Source organism: Pezoporus flaviventris, unplaced genomic scaffold (genome assembly GCF_033815535.1).
Source record: "Pezoporus flaviventris isolate CSIRO_AGI_PZ_B2104156 unplaced genomic scaffold, CSIRO_AGI_Pfla_v1 ptg000041l, whole genome shotgun sequence".
NCBI lineage: Eukaryota > Metazoa > Chordata > Aves > Psittaciformes > Psittacidae > Pezoporus > Pezoporus flaviventris.
In genome coordinates, this window is record NW_026892589.1 from 14,247,237 (window position 1) to 14,267,442 (window position 20,206).

The following is a 20,206-nucleotide window of genomic DNA, read 5'->3' on the forward strand; positions in this document are numbered from 1 at the left end:
GGGAGCCATGGCTTTGTGCTCTGCCACCCTGCACCTTCCGTCTGATGCTGCTGTGGTCTGTGGTAACATCAGGCACCAGGGCCAGCTCGGGGACCAGACGCGTGCTATTGGATCCGGGTGAATGATCAGCCAGGGCAGTAAACGCCAATCTGTGTGCAAATAGACTTGGAGGACTAAAAGCCAGGGGAGAGAAATGACTAGAAAGCATTTCCCACAGAACCAGACTCGTTTCCAGGGAGCACATGTCAATGGTTTCCTCGCAGGCTGCCGAGGCTGGCTCAGCACACCGGAGCCCCAGCACCCACCGGCTGCCAACTGCTCCCACCAGAGCACCGGATGCTTTGGCATCGCCCTGGGGTGCTGCCGTGAGCTCCACACCTCCCACTGCCTGCCAGAGCTCCCTCTGAGGCACTCCTGCATATGCTGATCTATGGTGTCCTCCTGATCCCCTCCTACATCGGGCAGCAAACCCACCCGGGAGGCGCGGGAGGGCTTTTATTTCCAGCGCTGCATGATTTACCTTGCATCAGACGCGGTGACAGAACCTGATTTAACTTGTGCCATTTCACTATCTGCGCCGTTGTGGGTTCGTTCCTTCCACCCCTCAGAATTTATGGCTAAATTAGTCAATTATTGACTTTTTCTTCCCCCCTTTCTCTCTACCAAGTTACATTCAAGCCAGGCTGTGGAACAGTGAATGCTCAATGGTTCCCTCTTGGCATCTGTTTGTCTAATCAGGCTGTACAGGGAAAGTGCTGCTTTAATGCCAGCTGATATTAGCTCTCACTTCTAGTGCTGAAGGGGGACTCTTCTTAGAGCTTTAAGACATTTGTTGTTACAGTCCTCATTTGGTTTATTTGCCTCAAACTGAAGCAACATCCTCTGTTGCTTTTAAATCAGGGAGCTCTGGAAGATGGGTCGGTTCTGAGCTGGGCAAAGGGAGGCACAGGCACAGGGGCATGGAGAAGGTCCCTGTGAGCCCAGGGACTGCAAGCACAGTGAAGGCTGGAGAATTAAGTGTCAAAGTAAATTGAGGATCCCTTGTTCCCCTCTTGCCCTGAGAGGTTTCATGCAGGGCAGCCTCCCTTGCAGAGGAACACAGGGTGGGTGCTCGTGGCACCAGGTGGTGATGTTTAGGGAGCAGAATAAGGGCTGGCCATAAGCCTTGCTCCCTGGATCTGCCTTCCTCCCACAGCAGGGGTTTGGTACCACCAGTGTTGTGGCTGGGCTGGTTTCAGTGTGGTGATGCAGGGATGGTGATGCTGGTTCTGCAGTCCCAACCCGCCTGGCAGCTGCTCTGCACTGGGGATGCTGTTCCTGCGTGTCTTTAGCTCGCCCCGGCCAGGTGAGAGGCATGTTTCTTCTTTTAGATGTGCGGATGGCGGGAACAAAAGCTGTTTCCTCACCTCGCTCAGGTTTAGAAACGTTCCTGTGTGCAGTGCACAGAGGTCGGAGCCAGCTCTGACAGCAGTGTGAGAGCATCAGGCTGCAGTGAGAGCACACAGCCATGGGAAGGGACCGCTGGCTGCGTGCAGCTGGGAGGCAGAGCCTGCTGGCACTCCTTGTTTGCAAGGGAAAGCTTTGGGGTTTTGCCATGCCTGCGGAGCCAGCAGTGGCTGTTCAGGTGCTAGGATTGATTTCACATCCAGCCACTGCAGGTGGCCTCCGATGAGGGTGTCTTTCAGCACACAAATGTTCCTCTCCAGAATGTTAACTCCCCATTTACAGCTCAGTTAGTAAAGCCATAAATGGTCTTTATTTCCATTCTTCTGAGCAGATCACAGAATCCTGTCCAACCTGGCCTTGAACACTGCCAGGGATGGGGCAGCCACAGCTTCTCTGGGCACCCTGTGCCAGCGCCTCAGCACCCTCACAGGGAAGAGCTTCTGCCTAAGAGCTCAGCTCAGTCTCCCCTCTGGCAGGTTCAAGCCATTCCCCTTGTTCTGTCCCTACATCCCTTGTCCCAAGCCCCTCTCCAGCTTTCCTGCAGCCCCTTCAGGCACTGGAGCTGCTCTCAGGTCTCCCCTTCAGGAGCCTTCTCTTCTCCAGGCTGCCCCAGCCCAGCTCTCTCAGCCTGGCTCCAGAGCAGAGCTGCTCCAGCCCTCGCAGCATCTCTGGCCTCACTCAAGCAGGTCCATGTCCTTCTTGTGTTGGGGGTCCCCATAACAGTGGGATTCAAACACTCTGACACTCAGTTAACTTCTGGTTCTAACATAAGTAAACAAGTGAAAAGAAGGAAATGGTGTGATGCAATTGCAAAGGGAAGGACTTGCACCTCTTGTGCCTGTGTTTTCTCATGCAAGACTTGAGACTCTGCGTGACTTGTTTTTCTCTCTGCCCCCACTGGACGTTATTATCACCAGTCAGACTGTTCAAGTACAAATGTTTGATGGTGATAATATTTGTGAGGATTTAATTGCCGTTTGTTTCCTGGTTCGAACTTGGCCTCACCATCATGTGAGCTAGTTACAAACAGGGCCATGATGGCGATGAACTACATCGTGTGATTTACCTGTCAGAGATGGATGAAGTACCTTCACTAAGAGATTCGGGAGAGAGCTGGAAGGATGTGCAGAGATGCAGAAGAGCCTCTGTGTTTCTCCAGGAGGCCAGAGCTGCAGAGCTCATTCCCCTCCTGAGATTCAGGGTGCCTGATGCATCGGCACTGTGAAGGCAGAGGCTGTCTTCTGGAAAATTGCTCCTTCTGGAATAGTCAGTGAATAAAAGCAGCAGCAGAAATGGCCATTAATTACTCTATTTTCCATATTGCCTCTCACTGCTTATTAGCATAGCATGAGATGGGATGGAACTCCAGCTTCAGTGCGGGTGCTGTAGAGGAATGCCTGGGGGCTTGCCCTGGATGTGCCTCCCACCCCGCTCTGCACTGGGTTCAGAGAGGGTCCAAAGCCTCCCAGAGCCCAGCAAACCCAACAGGCAGAGGGGATCGAGTGAGGCTGTTTCCTTGGGATGCTGGGCTAAAAACACCCCTGTCCCTGCATCCTGCTGGGCGAGCGTGGGAGTGGTGGCTCTGGTCCCTGTCGTGGGGTGAGATGGGAGAAGGCAGCAGGCTGAGGAGGGCTGACACTGCCCGGGTCCCACGGGGAATAGTTTGCATTTATGTATCTCTTGCTGTCCTCTGGGCACTTTATCATTGCTTACTAATGAATCCTCAGACAACCTCATTACGCAGGAGCGGCTGCTCCTGTGCTTTACCTCCAGGTAACCCTGTGCTCCGAGGCAAGAGCAGCTCAGCAGAGGCAGTGCAGGGAAGGGATTTCTGCCCTCTCCTTTTCAGGAGTTGCACCCCAGGTAATGCTGCCAGGAGCAGAGGAAGCAGCAAACGCAACCTCTCTGCTTGGCTGTTACACAAACAAGCCACGGAGAGTCAGATCCCACCGGGATCCATCACTGATAAATGCATTATCCCTACCAGCACTGCTGAGGAGGCGCAAGGAATAGGGTGAGATTCTGGCTGCTGGCTGGCTCTCTCTGTAGACAGCAGCATCCCATGGAGGGAACTGAGCTAAGCACTGCTTAATACTCTTAAGCTATGTGTATTTCTGGTAATAGATCAGAAATACTTAAAAAATAGCATGTAATAATCTTCTCCAGAGAACAAATACTCCTAGGTATATCATTATTGTTAGCCATGCACAGGGGCAGAGCTCTGACCTGTTTGCAGGTCTGCCTCCATCCTCCTGTGCCCCTTTGCACCATTATCTTGCTGGGATGGTGTTGGAATAGGGCACGCTAATAAATCTGCTTCAGACGCGTTACTCTCTGTAGTATCATCTGTCATCCTGCAAAGCAGAGCAGTGCAAAATTAAACATTTAAATCTCGTACAGATGGTAGGAGAAACTGGCTCCTCGCAAGGAAGGAATGCCAGAGGGGAGGCAAGGTTTCTTGGCTCTGCAAACCCGGCGCTCAACCCAGACAGGCCTCCAGACACGCTTGAATTGATTGAACAGGATCAATCAGCATGCACAGAAATGTCAGGAGGTATTTAAATGCATTCACAGTGTGCAGGAGGATCGTGTTCTGCGCTCTGCTAACCCTGGCATCGATGGAAACAGGGCTCCCTTCACCCTGGGGAGCGCTGGTTATAAACACACAAATACCACACACAAACACTGAAACCACCACAAACCAGCACACGCAAAGGCAAACCCCACATACGGAGCAAACGGGAAACCTGGGATACAAACAGTGCCACGGAAAGGGGCCACCTTGCACTGGAGGAATCGCACTTCCCTGTGTCAGATGCCTGCGCTACCTGTTCTGCTCGCTGCAGGATGAGGAAAACAATCAGGGTTGCTTCCACTCCACAATTAAAAGAAGCCCACCCAAGTGACCTTTACAACCTCTGCGTATAGAGCTGCAAGATGTGTGAGTTTTCATACTGCTGGAGCCAACAGGCACTAAGCCCTTGGTGCGACACAGCCCCGTGAATGGTGACAGTGACACCTTTCCCTTAACCCACCACTGGTTTCATTGTAGGTGCCGCTGCCACGATGCTTCGCACTGATGGAAACCCCAAAGCAGAAAGAAGAGAACAAGTTTCTGAATTAGGTTTCTGTATTGGCCATCACCGAACATGACTTCCTAGAAATTGTCACCAAGAACACCTTTGGAGGGTCCATTACAATGATACCCAGATGATAATGGTGCAAACGTGTCAGGGAATAAAAAGCACAGCATCTGGAATCCAGTAAGGCATTTCTGTGGCTCTTATTGTTACCACCACCATCACTGTAAAGTCATTTAAAAGTTTTAGATCACAAAAGGCCCTCCTTGGCGGTGGCACAGGTGGACAGTGATGGGTTGTGTTTGCTCTCCCTTTCCTTGGCGCAGCTGCATCGGGATGATGGTGTTTAGCAATGCTACCAGCAGCGCTACTGCTGCTTCTGCACGTTCCCAGCTCAGGAAATGAAAACCAGTTCTCTCCACGGCAGCAGGGACAGGCCAAGGGAACGGCTTTAACCTGCCAGAGGGGAGACTGAGCTGAGCTCTCAGGCAGAAGCTCTTCCCTGTGAGGGTGCTGAGGCGCTGGCACAGGGTGCCCAGAGAAGCTGTGGCTGCCCCATCCCTGGCAGTGCTCAAGGCCAGGTTGGACACAGGGGCTTGGAGCAAGCTGCTCCAGTGGAAGGGGTCCCTGCCCGTGGCAGGGCTTGGAGCTGGAGGAGCTTTAAGGTCCCTTCCACCCAAACCAGGCTGGGGTCCTGTGAGTCCATGGTTTTATAACGCTGAGGTGACCCCAGAGGAGGCGCAGAGGAACCTCCCCGGTGGAGGAGAGACCTTCCCCATGGGACCTGCTCCGGGGGGAAGCGTTGGGTTAAATTCACGTTTCCCACAACGAGCAGGTTCTCAGACGGCTCCTCAGGAGCCGCTCGGTGCCACCCTCCCGGCTGTGTGCTCTACCTTGCTTTAATCAGATCATTAACTTTCATAAAGCTGTAGGAAGGAGGAGTGGCGGCACTTGAAAAGAGCTCAAAACAAGCTGAGTTTCAAACTTCAGACTTGTCATTGACTTAGCCTTTCATTGAGCCCATTATTCATGACATATTTGACGAAATCCAGAGCAGAAAGCAGCTGAAATCTGCATATCTGCTTGGCTGCAGCAGAGCTACTACTACAGCTCCAAGCAGGACCGCGGGGCTCTGCTGGGTGCGGGAGCACCCACAGCGCTTCAATGAGCGCCAGCGGGGCTCCGCACAGGTGCATTTGTTCACATCCCGCTTTTCTTACACGCACCGGGTTTCAATGAGCTCTGAGGACATCCGTCCCAAGGCAACGTGCCCCGAGGGTGCTGGCACCCCAGGGCGGGCCGCGTCCAGCTCTTGCTCTGCCCTCGCTGCCAGGGGGCTGAGCCATGGGTGGCACCCGCACCCCGGTAAGCAAACAACGGGGTCGGGTCCCTGCGGTTCCCCCCGGTTCCCCCTCGGGGCAGGGGCTCTGCGCTCCGCGCCCGCACCGGGACGCGATTCCCCCCCCCCCCAGCCCCAATCCCACCCCGGCTCCGGCCCCGCCGCCGATTCCAGGTCCGGGTTTTCGCAGCCGCCGCCGGGCAGCCCCTGCGGCCGCGCCGCCCGCCCATGGCCGCCGAGCGCCGCGGGCGCACCCGGAGCTGCCCGCCCGGCGCCGCGGGGGCCGCGTAGGCTGCGAGCCGGGGGGGGGGCCGCGCCGGGCGGCCCTGCCGCCGCCATGGGCCCGGCGAGGGCGGGCGAGCACTGAGGGGCCGCTGCGGCGCGGCGGGGGCGGTGCGCGGCCCGGGGGGGGGTTCCCGCTCGCCCTCCCCGGCGGCCGCGGGCTGAGGGCGCGCAGGGCCGGCGGCGAGCCCCGGGCGCGGAGGGCGGGGAGGCAGCCGCTGTCCCCCCCCTCCCCGCCCCGCTCGCACACGCGCAGCCGGGAGGCGCTCGGCGGCACCGGCGGAGGGGGAACGGGAGCGGGAGCCGCCGCCCGCCCGCCGCCAACCCCTGCCTCGGGGGCGGCTGCCCCGGCGGAGCCTCCATCTGCAGCCCGGCGGCGGGAGCGGGAACATGGCGGACCTGGAGGCGGTGCTGGCCGATGTCAGCTACCTGATGGCGATGGAGAAGAGCAAGAGCACCCCGGCGGCCAGGGCCAGCAAGAAGATCACCCTGCCCGAGCCCAGGTACCGGCCGCGGCCCGGCGGCCTCCCCTCCGCGGTGCTGGACATAACGGTCTGGCGGCCTCGGGCGGCCCGAGCGGGGCCGGTGGGTGCGAGGGCTGGGAGCAACTTGTGGGGCGCCTGCGGGCAGGTGGAGGTGCGGAGAGCGCCGCTGCTCCGGGGGAAGCGAGCACCCCGCGGCCGGGCGGGTGTTCGAGCCCAAACTTGATGCTTCATCGAGCGGGTGAGAGGCAGGTGGGGCGGTGAGCTCCGCAGGACGGTGAACCCGAGCGGAGGCGCGCTCGCTGCTGTGTTCCGCAGAGCTGAGTCCCCGGTGCTCTGACCACAGAGCAGGGAGATGCGGGGACAGGCTCGGCGGGAGGGTTTTCCCTTCGCAGGCAGCTCTCGGAGCAGAGCCGGTGTGTGCTCAGCCATGAAGCGGGGCACGGCTCGGGCTCACGGCCGGCTCCATCACTGGGCGTCCTGCCGGGCTGGGGTGGTTTGCTTGGGGCTTGGAGCAAGCCGCTCTAGAGGAAGGGGTCCCTGCCCGTGGCAGGGGTAGGAGCTGGAGGAGCTTTAAGGTCCCTTCAACCCAAACCAGGCTGGGATTCTATGAGAAGCATCTTTTTTTTGCTGAACGACAGCCCTTGGTTATGCACGGGTTATAAAATCACCTGAGCATCGCTTAGTTATTTACTGCTGAAATGAAAAGTAACCTTTCACGGCTCTCCGTGTGTGCATATATATGTATATGGATATATGCAAAATGATGTTTTAGCAGGCAAGCTACAGATTGCAGCAGAAAAAACCAACCCCCCCATGCACTGCAAAGCGTGTAGGCAGTTTGCATGGCTGCTGGTGGCCTAGCCCAGCTCTGCCGCGAGCGGGGGCTCCCTGAAGCCCTCTCGCACTTGGTCACTTGTTTTTCTGCCTTTACGCTTGAATTCTGGGCCGTGTGGAAGGTGAGGGGCACGGGGGTGCTCGGCCTGTGCTGATCCCCCTTACGAGGATGTGAAACCTCGGGCAAATGGGGTTGGCAGTGGTTTTTAGGGTCTGGTTGAGGATGGATTCTTGGGCAGGTGCAGGTGCCTGGTTTTCTCCTGATGTGTGGAGATGCTCATGAAAATAATACCCATAACATTTAGCCTGCTCTTAGCCTGAGCTGCGGTGTGTTTACTGGAGCGCTGGTAGCTTCACATTCCTCAGTGCTGCTGTCCTCGGTGGCAGGGATGTGCAGTGGGGTTCTGCCATGCAGCAGGGACGGGACCCCTCTGAGGAGGCAGAAGATGGCACGTGGAGGGGTGCAGAGGAGGACGGGTCCTTCCAGCACCCACATGAACAAACAGCAGCACTGTTGGAGCTTGTGGGGAGGCTCAAAAGCTGCTGCTGGTACCGATAGCCATTGCACAGAGCGCAGAGCAAGCCTCGTCGCCCGGCGCAGGCCTGGAGAGCCCGCAGCACAGTGCTCTCCTCCTCCAGGACCCGCATTTGGCCGATGCTTGGTCGTTGCCCTGAGATGCTTCAGCCGTGTTTGGGAAGCAGCAGCCGGGTGCAAGAGGAAGTTTGGCGGCGGAGGAGGAGAGGTGAAGGGTGAGGTGGGTGCAACGCCTCGCTCCCGGAGCTGCGTGTGGAAGAACCTGTTTGCAGCTTACATGCAATACTAAAGGAAAAGGGTTGTTTGCCATCCCCCCCAGACTGTCGTGCTCTGCAGAAGGCGAGGAGCCTTCAGCAAGGGATTGGTTTGTGAGCGGTGCCAGGGTGCTGTGGGACAAACAGGACAGCTCAGGAAATGAATGAGAGGAAGCGTGGACATAAATGAGAGCAGACTTACCTAAGCCTGGGACCACAAACGGCTCTTAGGGTGCTTGAAATGACTGAACGTCTCAGCTTCTAACTGAAACCAGGGATTTCCTCATGCAGTAGGAAATTGTGACCGTTATTCTGGTGTCAGATGTCTTCCTGCTGGCTTCTGGTCAGGGTTTTTTTTTGGTCCCTCTCATTAAAACAGACACAGTGTGTTGGCTATACTTAAATATTCGGTATCGCTGGCAAAGTGATTCATTTAAAATTACATAAATCGGCTGGTTAATGCAGGTTGATATAGTAACAGTAAAAAAAAAACCACAGCACACAACGTCCTGCCTTATACGAGTTTGAAATCAAACAACGTTTCCAAAGATGTGTTTTCATTTTGGGGTGCGAGAGCAGCTCCTCGGAGGAGCACGAGCACCGGTTGTAACGCTGCGAGCAGCATCCTGGCGTTCGGCTCCTGGCTGCCAGCGGGACAGACAGCACGAAGGTCGCTGGAATATCACATCCACGCCTGACAGTCCACGGCTCTGCCTTGTTGCAGCAGGAATGTGTTCCCCGCTGGTTTATCTCCAGCGGGCAGCCGCTGCCCGGCCACGGCATCCTGTGCGCTGACGTTGCCTCCTGGGGATAGGTCACAAAGGTTTTCCCCCCTGTCCCACTTTGTCTCTTTGCTGGAGCCTGGCACACCTGTAGGCACCGTTTTATATCGTTTTATATCGCTGAGATAAGAGCAAATGAAGTAAATGAGTTTACTGTCATGCAGATTTGAGGGGGCTTCCTGTTTACAAGGAAATAGCTGTAGTGAAGCAGAATGAATTCCAAGGCCGCAGGCCAAGGCTTAGCAGCAAATAAACTATGAGGATGAAGAGTTTATTGGCCATGGGGCTGATTAGTGCTGAGTTTACATGGAGTATCCTCAGACTGCTTCTGTACCGAACATGTTAAATATCCCAGTTTGGGAAGAAAAAGGCCAGCGAGCACTGATGAGACAAGAAGTGCCCAAGGAAGAGGCTGAGGGTGTTTTTGTTGTTTTAAACCACCAAAACAAAACGACCCTTTTTCCATCCCCTGTCATCTGCTTTTCCTTCCCTTCTTGCGTTTCCTTTCGTTCCAAAGGGCCTTGCCAAGGCCTGGGAAAGCTGCGGTATCCTTGAGTTCTGCGTTGTTCCTTGGGAGCTGCTTTGTGGGTGGATTGGCATGGGTGGACAGAAGGGTGTCAAAGGCAGAATGTCCTGCACAGGTAGGACTGAAACGGAAAAGCAGATGTGTTGAAACATGAGCAAATCTGAAGCCTTGATCATTTTCTGCACAATTGATGTCCAATATTTTTAGTTTTGGGGAAGGAGTAAATTTGCTGCATTCTGGTTTTTAGGCTATTCAGCAGAGTTCTGAAGGTCTTCACTTTTCCGTGTAAATTTTAGATTTCCCTTATTTTGATCAAAGGGAGTGGAAGAACACTAGAGAACAGCTCCTTTTATTTGCTAGCAGCTTCCTCTGTCCTGACTAAAGGATTTTCATAATGCGAAATAGAGAAAAATGGTCCAAGAAATCCAGTAACTGAAATCAAAGAGGCTTGCAGTGGGTTCCATCCAGCTCTGCTGTCCTCCTGTATGCTCCGAATCCTGCCCCTTGGGGAAAAAGGAGCATGTTGCTGTCACTTCCTTAAAAGCCATGCTTCTAACATGTTTTTCCTCAGGTATCATCCATCCTCGCTTTACCTTTAGAGTTGAAGTGAAGTACTGGTACCCCACTGCTTCTTCCTGAGGCAGGTTCGTCTGGGGTGTGCTCTTTGCTTTCCTACCTGTCCTCAGACCAACTCGTGTAAAACCAGTCGAGGGTCACTGAATGCATGGAGATTGCTTTTTCTTTCTCACTTCTGTCCTGAACTGTTTGTGCTTTGCTTTCTTCATGTTACAGTGCTGAAAACCCAGGGGCATCTCTAGCTGGGAGTTAAGCATCTCTGTCCTCGATCCTTCTGGTTTTCAGTTTTGTTCTCTCGGCATTGCTGTACTCTTTCTCTGAATTTCAGTTGTTTCTTCATGTTCCCTCCAGCGTTTTCTTGTACCTCTTGAAACTTCTGTAACATCTCTAAGTTACAGGCTAAACCTCTGTCTCTGTCAGCCTCGGTTACTTTGATGGTGTTTCCTCTGGCTTCCTTTAACATTTTCTTGTGGTGCTTATTCATTTAGAGCGCTGTCTCTAGCCAAATCTTCCTGACAATTGGTTGTGTAATTTTCATCCTTGTTGCCATTACACCCGTGTCATCCCTTTGCATCTTTCTAGGTGCTTCCCTGTTGCTCCAAGCATACCCCTCAGTTTTGGGCTTCTGCTTTGGCACTTCACTCACTGAGCATCTCTTGCTTAGTGCCACGGTATCGGGAACTGCTGCAGCTTCTGTTGCCCGATGCGAGGTGAGGGGCACTGCCAGCTTTGGTCTGTGCTGATCATTGCCTTCAGGCCTGCAGAGCTGCTCCCCGAATCCCTCCTTGAAACCCTGTTTGTTAGGAGGCTCCTGAGGTTTATTGTGTTTAATCTCCCGGTGTTTGCAGTGCTGAGGCAGTGGTTGCTGTGTTTACCCGTGGTGTTTCCCGTCTGCTTCTCTCTGCCCATTTGCATTCACTTCCCTCCGATGGCATGCGGGACCTGCAGCACCTTTTGTGTTGCTGGGCCGTGGCATGGCAGGGTCTCAGCAGTGACATTAACACCAACCCCCTACTTTATACGCAGGTTGTTTAGAGAACGTGGCAGCTCCAGGAAGTCTTGTGCTGTATCACGCTTCTTCCTCACTGTCTGAATGCAAATGGTAGAAATCTTCAAAGTGCTGTTTTCCTGTTTTCAGAACGTAGGCCCAGATTCTGCAAAGGCTTATGCATTTCCTGGGCTTTGCACAGAAACGTGCCAATGAATGCAGAATTAAACAGGAGATGCTATGGAGGATTAAGGATCTAATGCTTAATTCGGCTGAATTTGTGAATTTAGCTCTGTAAGGTGATGCTTCACTGGAGCGTGTTCCATCTGCTTGTGGCAATAATGACTGTAAATTATTTGAATAGAATTTCTTAAGCTTGGCTGTGTAAAACTGCCAAACAGTTGAGGGGTTTGTTTGACATTTACAGGTTTTTTTGGTGAAGTGTTTCTTGGTATTTTTATGCCATTTCCAGGACTTACTAAATATTGAATTGAAAAATCTGAAGTGAGAAATTAAAACCAGCATGCAGGACCCTTGAACTGTTCAGAATGGTTTCATCGACACGCAGTTTGTGAAATACAGAAGGAAAAAGGATTCTGAGTGAAACGGGTTTAGGAACTCCTTTATTGTCTTGCAGCTGTACTGCAGCTCCTTGGTTGAGGTGGATGTTTAAGTGAAGAACACAGGAGGCAAAGCCTGGTGAGAGCGAGGGATGGCTGAATGTGTGGTGAACACAAGTCAAGGATTCCAGCAAGTGCTGTAGGTGACCCTGGAGTAGGTGTGTGATGGAGACAAGTGGTAGGGACTTTCCAAGGCCAGAGTGTTGCTGTTAAATGGAGCTTCTCAGAGTTCACTGGGCACTGTCATGAAGCTGGTAGTAAACCACTCGTACGGGTGCATTATTCCATGTTACTGTACTTCTGCAATGCAGCTGACATTTCTGAGATGGTGTCTTCTCATTTCAGTGAGACAGCAGAGCATCTGCCCAGTTTTCAAGTGCTAAAAATACCCATGAGGGTGTATTTTTACATATTTGAGACACTCCAGCATGCCTTTTGTCCCCTGCCTCAAGCGGTAGTGCTGTTGGATGCCTGGAGAGCAGCGTGAGCACTGCACTGGCCCATCCTGCTTGTCTCCTGTCTTAGGCTATTTTTGATTTCCTTACTTAATGTAGTAAATTACTATTGACAAGTACGGTCGAGAAGGCAGTTGTTCATTTAGTTTAGTGCAATTGATAGTGAGGTGTGTGTTTCAAAGGTTAGTCTTCCTGTTCAGCAATGATGAAGTGTGTAGACTGAAGCTTACATCTTACCTTGCTTGGCCGAAAAGGGATGCTTGACTCTTCACATGGTAACTGGTTGAGGAGGGGTTAAAGCTTGATTTAGCATTACAAGAAGGACTGAACAGTTGTGGTTTTGTTGTGGAAGAGCTCAGCCCTGCTGGGGTGAGGACAGATGACAGTAGTTAGATTTTCTTTAGCGATTCAGCCTCCTAAGTGCTGTCAGTAGAAGTGTGTGGTTGGGAAGGTAGTAAAAAGATGGGTTTCTCAAAATAGTTTCGGATACATACGGGAAGCTTGGGGCTGCTGACAACGTGTGCTTGCTTTTTATCTCAGCTTTGTGCTTAGGGAGAATGCAGGCTTTCGGGATGGATGTGGACTGTCAGTGCCGGAGCCTGTGGAGCAGGGCTGCGGATGCCGCTCCCTGCGCCAGTTGGGTGTTCTCTCACTTGGGAATTCGGGCTGTTATTTCTTTATCTGTTTATCTGCAGTGACTCGTTAATAAAAGACAGGCCTATGTGGGAAGAGCATGGGAGGACGAAGGTCCCGTGGCAAGGCTAAAATAGATGAGAAGTGAGAGTCTGAAAGGAGAGCTCTGGTGCTACCTGTGCGCTACAGATCAGAAACTACGCCTGTCAGAAAGTAAATGTGTACCTTTGGTCACTCGTAGGACCTTTGGCAGATGCAGGCATTGCAGTTTGATTTTCCAAGCTTTGGATAAGCAGTGAGGCCCTGGACTGTCTTGCTCCTGAGCACACAGTACTCAGCGCATCTCGGTGTGCAGGCAAGAGAGCTCTGGCCTCGAGAGAGATGCTCCAATTAGCTCTCCTGTGGGGATGCTGTGAGACTGAAGCTTATGTTTTGAAACATAGACCTTCCCTCGGGTGTCATTACTTTAATTAAGAAAGAAGGTAAATGAGGTTGATCTGGGAAGGGATCAGTGTGCAGTCTGCTGATGCTGTGCTGGAAACAGGGATGTTTCCAGGGCTGTTTTGAGGGGAAGCTTCTATGGTGTGATGTTGCATTGTAGGTGTGATGCATCTGACCAGCTGCAGCACACGGAGCACTCATGGTGTTCCTGGTGGGAGATGTGGACAAGCAGATTTGCCTTTCCAGTAAAATTAACAGCCACTGCTCCTTGTACAGGTATGACAGCTTTACAGTGCCCAGGCCTTCCCATGTGAAATGCTTTTGGCAGAGCTCTGGAACGATAATGTCAGGACATGGATGTGTGCAGGTCTCAGTTTCTTTTCAGGTGAAGTCCTGTGGAATGGCCTGGTTTAATCTTCTTATCAAGAACAACATTATTATTTCTTTTTTTGTAATTAATAGAATTAGAAAAAAGCCAATCAGGAGCCGTCAGGTCTAGGTGCATAAATGGAATAAAGCAATTTAATTGAACTAAATTGAGGTAAAAGCAGCAGTTCCTAGCTTTAGAAAATACAGCTGTTTCCCACAGCAAGAGCTTCACCCCATGCGTGTTAGTTTCTGCAAGAAGATAATCCTAATACTGAGTAAACACCTATATAAATATGCCTTTCATAAATAATGATGTCTGAGAGGGTTGGGATACATATAGACCCCCCCCCCCCCGTTCATGTAGAACCCCCCCAGTCCCCTTCCAGTGTGCCAGGAGTTCATCCTGTCAGCATATGTCATCTCCAGTGGAGAAAGGAACTGGGGAAAGGGCAGGTTTCTCAGGTGGAGCTCTGCAAATCAAAGCCTTTATTAGAGGCAAACGGCAATCCAGCCTGGGCGATGCCGTGGGTTGGTGATGCACAAACAAGCACCAGCTCCTGTAGTTTGAACTTGTTTAAAAGACTTCTGGGAAGAGGTGATTCTTAGGCCGCATATTATGTGAAAGGTTTCACTTTTGATCCGTTTTGCATTACTAAACCTTTTAAAGGCACTTCCCTAAAGAAGGAAGGCTTGGCTGCACTGGCGGTGTGCCAGTCTCTCCTTGCTTTGAGTTGGGCTTGTTGACCCTGTCATGCTGGCAGTTCAAAGGCCTTTGGAGCAGGATCTGTGGTCCAGTTTTAGCAAGTTTCTGATGGATTTGGATAGTGCAAATAAACACTGAAGTCTCTGTACAATTGCATCTGGAGATTATAAATTAATAAATAAATCGCAGGCGAAAGAAAACGTTGGCTGTAGTTCGTGGTAGCTCACTTCATGTTTATGGTTGCACACCGCATTTAAAGAAAGATCTAAACATTTTATAGATACGGGAAGATAGATTCAAAAAAAATTGGCACGTCTTCAGTGGTTTGTATTTGTTTAAGAACAAGAACGATGAGTGACAAATTACTTAATTGCAGGAGCGGGGAGATGTGGTTTTGCTCCAATTTCTCCTCCTTGTACTCGCTCATTCGCAGCGTTCTGGTGGAAGGGCAAGTCCTTGACATTACCAGGCAGTGTAATTATTCCTGAAAAATTCATGTACTTAGAGGCTTTTATGTTAGTTTCAGATTCCAGCAATGATAATGCAGCCGATCCTCAAGGAACATGAGGATAGTGCATATTTTGACATCATCACTATGTAGCTCTTGCTTTTGGCTCTCTACTCGTAAACTTGCTCCATTACTACAGTTTGCGTAAGTGAAGCTGCTTCGTCTCCTGGATGAGATACATGCACTGGAAGGGGGGTGGGGTGGGAATGTGTGGCTGAGCTTTAGTCCCTTCCATCATAAACAGGGTGGAATATGCTGTTAATTGTCCTTGACAGGTACAAGTGCATTAGTTGGCCGCAGTGAGTGACTTGGCAGTGGGCTTGGCATCAGCTTCAGAGGGTGCAGAAGGGCAGAAAATTGGGTAGAAGTACGTGCCAGTTTCTTTCCCTTTCTGTTTTCTATCCCGGTTCTTGTCCTTTGTGACATCCATGCAGGAATGACCAGGAACCACGCTGCAGGTGCCTGTGCTGCTGCGTTGGTGGAGGGAGATAAGTTCGGTTTCCTTCACGTTACCTGTCAGCTGGTGAGACTAAGAGTAGGATGAGTGTGTGCTCTAATTAATGTAGCACCAACCATCACGTTTATTTCTCTATTAAATAATGAAGTCAACTGGATGTTGCATTGCTGTCAAGGGTATTGCAGTAACGGGATAGGATAGTATCGGATGCTCAGCAGTAAAAGAATAGAAGGAACATATACTTTCCATGTCATTTCATTGTTGTCCAAAAATGTTTGGATTTTGATGTTTTTTTTTTCCCACAACTTTCTAATGATTTCTTTCCTCTTCGAATGTGGAATTTTACAAGTAAGGGATACGTAGATGGTCTCATGGTCCCTTCTAGCTTTACATGCTGGGAGTTTATTGTGCCCCATTAATCACTCGAACAAGCGTTGCGATGCATAAAATAACTTTTACAGCATCTGAGAACAAAATAATTTGGGGAAGTATTAACTTCTGCTGAACTTTGAGCTGGGTGCAAGGCTCAGAGGAAGCAAAATGAAATGGCTTGAGTGGTTTGCGATACGTTCACCGTCTCTTTTACCTCTTGCACAGGAGGGAAGCTAATTCTTTTTTACTGGTTGCAGCGAGCGTCTGCCCTTTGCTTTCACCCCTGAAGCGGAGCATTAAGCTGAGCTGGGGGCTGTGATCCAGCGATTGTTGCCGTTTAGTCTCGTTCACGGGGAATTTTCTGTTCAGTTGGAGAGATTCTTCATGCCAGTGATGAATATACTACAAGAAAATAACAGCACCCTCAGTAATCAGCCGCACAGATTTACTCATTATGTTGAGATGTTTCCTTTCTTCTCCCCGTCGCCTTCTGTTATGTGACTTGTTTTCTTTCCTTCTCCACAAAACCTCAGTGAAAGTACTTCTGAGGAGAAGCTGTATTACTGATGATGCATTGGTAGTATTAGACTTCAGGCGTCCAGATTTTCTCCTCATTTGAAATTGAGTCTTAAGTGGGCTCGGTTATTTTCTGACTGCAGCAAGCTCAGGTCTTTGGGAGACTTACCTGTGGGCGCAGGCTGGAGTATTTGTGCAGCAAGAGAAGGCAAAGAGGAAAGCAGAGATGGAGGGATGGGATGAGGGGATGTGATGAATACCGTGAGCAAGGTGGGAACAGGATGAGAGAGAGGTTGGGAAAAAGGAAAGAGGGGGTAAGAACAAGAAGGGAGATGACAGATGAGAATAAATGGAAGGTGACTGTCCAGTGTGGAAACGGGATGCTGGAATGGGGAGAGTGGGAAGGTGGTGCCGAAGGTCGGCAGTCAGAGGCAGTGGTGGTTTAGCTGCTGAATATCTTACATTCTCTTGAAATAATTATTAGCATCTAAGCAGTTCTTGGGTGTGCCAGGAGCCATCAGGAGCTTGTGCTGGATAGAGGATACACACATGCCGAAGGGTGCTACTGCCCTGATGACAAAGACGAGGAAGAAGAGAAACCCAGCTTAATTTTACAGACTGGAGAGCCGAGGCAGAGAATGTTCAGGGCTTGCCCAGGATGGTACAGGAAATGATGGCAGAGTTGTATACCAAACTCTGCGCTCAGGCCGGCCTCCCTAAAGCTGCCATTTCATTCTTGGTTTGTTTTTCTGTTCCCCTTTTTCTGGTTCAGCTTATAGGTGAACATAGTAGTGAGTGTAACTGTGCATTCCTGACGTGGGTATGATTCTTTAGTGCTTGCAATAAGGCCAAACATTTTTCTTCTCAAGCTGTCAGGTGCATCTCTGCAATATCTAATATCCCATAAACCTGAACTGCTAGTGATTTATAAGAAAAAATAATTGCCTTTTATGATAAATAATTAAAAGCTCCTTTAAGATACAGTAAGGCCAATAGTAAATAGCTTCTTGATCGAGTTCCAGTAGTAAGAGTATGTATTCACATACATACCATCCCATTTTTCTTTACCCTTTTCTTTTCCTAGGTGCAAGCTTCTTTCAGAAGAACTCCTGCACAATGCGGTGTATCAGACCTGCAGGGACAGAATCCAGGCAGCTTTGATATAAGAGCACGACTTCTAGGAAATGCCAAAATGAATGCTCTTTATTTTGCCCTCCTCCCTAACTTCTGTTTCTGCTTATGCCCTCATCCTCACCCTGCTCTCCAGGGGACCTCCTGGTTTGCTACTGCTGGTGTAGCTCACCAGGGAGGGAGGGCTGTGGGTGAATGATGCCTGTTCCGTGCACATCCTTTTCTGTCTTAAATAGAACAGAATGTGTTTTCTTCCTGGTTTTCAGACGCTGTGATTTGAAGTAGACATGTTCCGCCTGTACCGACCTTGGCCCCGCGGCAGTCGGCTGTGTCCTGTCAGACCATGTGCCACCACACATGCTGGTAGACAGCGAGAGCTTTTGAATTGCCAAATGTGTTTTAACCTGAAGGCTGCTTTTCAGCATGTTTCTTTGATCAAGTCTGCAAGACCAGGATGCTGGCTGTAGTAGCTACAGCTTCAAGATGCAGCTTAAAGCTCCTTTGAACAGATTCTTCAGCTCATGCTTGTAACAAACCCCTTTCCTGGGGCAGTGGAGGAGCTGACCAGGTTAGAGTGACCTGTGCTGCTCACAGAGTTTATGGTTAGATATCAGTGTCATCTTCCTGCCTGCTCCTGGGCAGGCAGTAAGCTCTGAGCTGCTGGATTGTTCAGCTTTTCCTTTTAGGGCAACTTCTCTCATGGCGCTGCAAGAGATGAGCGCTCCAAGTGCCTGCAGCATCCCGTTGCCCCCCCTCAACGTCAGCATGAGGCAGTACGTGGGTACTGTCTGCAGTGCCAAGGATGGAGGTGACTGCCTTACCTGCAATGAAGAGCTCTCCCAAAACTTGGCTGATGGGTCACCTCTGCATTAGTTGTCTCTGGCTGACCCTGGCATGGTGCAGCTCTCTTCCCTGCCTCGTCGAGGGCAAAGGGCTGCATCATGCTCCCAGATCCCCACTTCAGTTCAGTGCTGGTTAAACCAGCAGTGAAGTATTCAGAGTCCCTGTTGCATTTCTCATCAAATCTTAAACTTGACTTGTGATTTCCCCTAAGTGTCCTTGCTATTTCAGTTGACCTGTGGTATGTGGACAGTGACCTGAGCCTTTCTGATGTTTCTGTTTGCTATTCTCCATTTCAGAAAGGAAGAAGGTACACAGGCAGAAGGTTTTGCCACAGCACAGCCAGATATTTTAGGTGGCTTTTGTTTCCGCTTCTCCTGAGCGGTGCTGTTAAGGTAGATCATGCTGTGAACTGAGGTGAACTTGTGCAAAGAAGTCCACTCTCGCATTAGTGCGTGGTTTGTGCTGAAAGCACATGTGGGTATGGAAAGCTTTTCAGAAATGGTTACCTCTCTGTGAAACGCAGCTTTTAACCCAGATTGCTTGTGTGTAGGGCAACTGATGATTCAGTGTATGGAAGCAGAGAGGGTTCTTCCTTCCTGTTTATGGAATGTGCTAGGCTCCATTTCAGAATTTTCCATCCTGAAGCATACATGGACTGTGCTTCATTTCTTTTGAACACAGAAGGATTTCTACCTTCGACGTCTGTGTGAGAACTGAAGGTGGTGATTCTGGGTAGTCACAATCTAGTCCATGTCCTTTATTCCTGTTTATCCATCTGGATAAGGAGAACTGCTTCTGAAGGGGTGGCAGTCTGTGTTCAGAAGCTGGATTGCAGTGTGGACTCCTGGAGCCTGTGATCATTTCACAGATTTGTTCAGATTCTGTAGCTGCCAAAACATTTTGTTCCTTTGACATGTTATCCATCAGACCAGAAGCGCTGCGTGTCGAGGGAGAGGAGGAGGCGTGCTCCTTTGTTCCTATCACAATCAGAGTGTTTTCCTGGCCGCTTCAGTCACACGTTAAATATTTCATTCTCTCCTCCCGTTGTCCAGACTGAGCTATGTTTGTGTAGTTTCTTGCAGTGCACTTGTTGGAGCAGAGAAAAGCTTTCTTGATGTCAGTATTAAAAGGGCTCATTCTGTTACTAACAGTCTAGCGGTCAGTGGGAACGGGACGTTGCACAAGAGTGCTCCAAGTGCAGGCGCTCTGATGGGCTCAGGTCAAGCAGGAGAGAAGTTTGTGGTCTATGGTGATGCACACCATGGTCATCTATGAGCCCTCCGTAAGCATGGAGAGACAAGGGGAAGGGCTGGTTGGGAGAAGCGGGATGCAGAGCAGGCCATGCTGCCCGTGCTCCCTGGCACATCGGTACAACTGGAGACATTTTGCCATCAATGTGCTCGCCTTTAAGAGCAGAATTACGTTTTACCATCATTATTTTAAACATGTTAAGCTCAAATGTATATTTTTAAAAGCCTGCCCAAAGAACAGGCAGCCACACTTGGCAGTTCTGCTGCTTATGTGAGAGATTTCCCTTTACTACCTCGCTTTTCCTGAGTGCAGAACCACAGTATCTACTGCTTCCTCTTTGCTTGGAATCAGTATTTTGTTTAGATCGTTAAAATACGCAGAGAGGAGGCATAGTTTGTAATGAGCAGATAAAAAGATTAGCAAGTTCGTCACTGAATAATTTATAACCTTGAACCTGATTAACAACGTTCAGCCCTCCCCGTTCTTGTTTAAGTTGACGTGGTGCTTACCCTCCAAAGTGCTCGCCTGGGATCACAGTGTTCGTGGAGCTGTGTTCCAGGCGGGGCTTTGAGATATACATGAAAACTGTTCATAGAGAGATTCCCTACGCTGGGGTTTAAGCCTTCCAGCTAATTCTTGGCTTTTATTGGAGATGTTTTTCTGGTCAAGTCATGCAGACTTCATGCCTCAGGTCCTCATTTGAAGAGGAGTGCAGATACTTTCCTTCCTCAGAGATGATGGAAGAGATGCTGGTTGATGTCTGGGAGGGTTTTCAGAAGC

General features: G+C 50.7%; 1 protein-coding gene across 1 annotated transcript in view; it reads left to right on the top strand.

The window, feature by feature from the left end:
• Nucleotides 1–6,376: 6,376 nt before the first annotated feature.
• Nucleotides 6,377–20,206, top strand: part of GRK3 (G protein-coupled receptor kinase 3) — a 57,476-nt gene continuing 43,646 nt past the window's right edge. Inside the window, exon 1 of the mRNA XM_061466516.1 lies at nt 6,377–6,650. Within this exon, the coding sequence (XP_061322500.1) occupies nt 6,538–6,650 (113 nt within the window). The 5' untranslated portion in view covers nt 6,377–6,537. The remainder of the gene's footprint in view (nt 6,651–20,206) is intronic.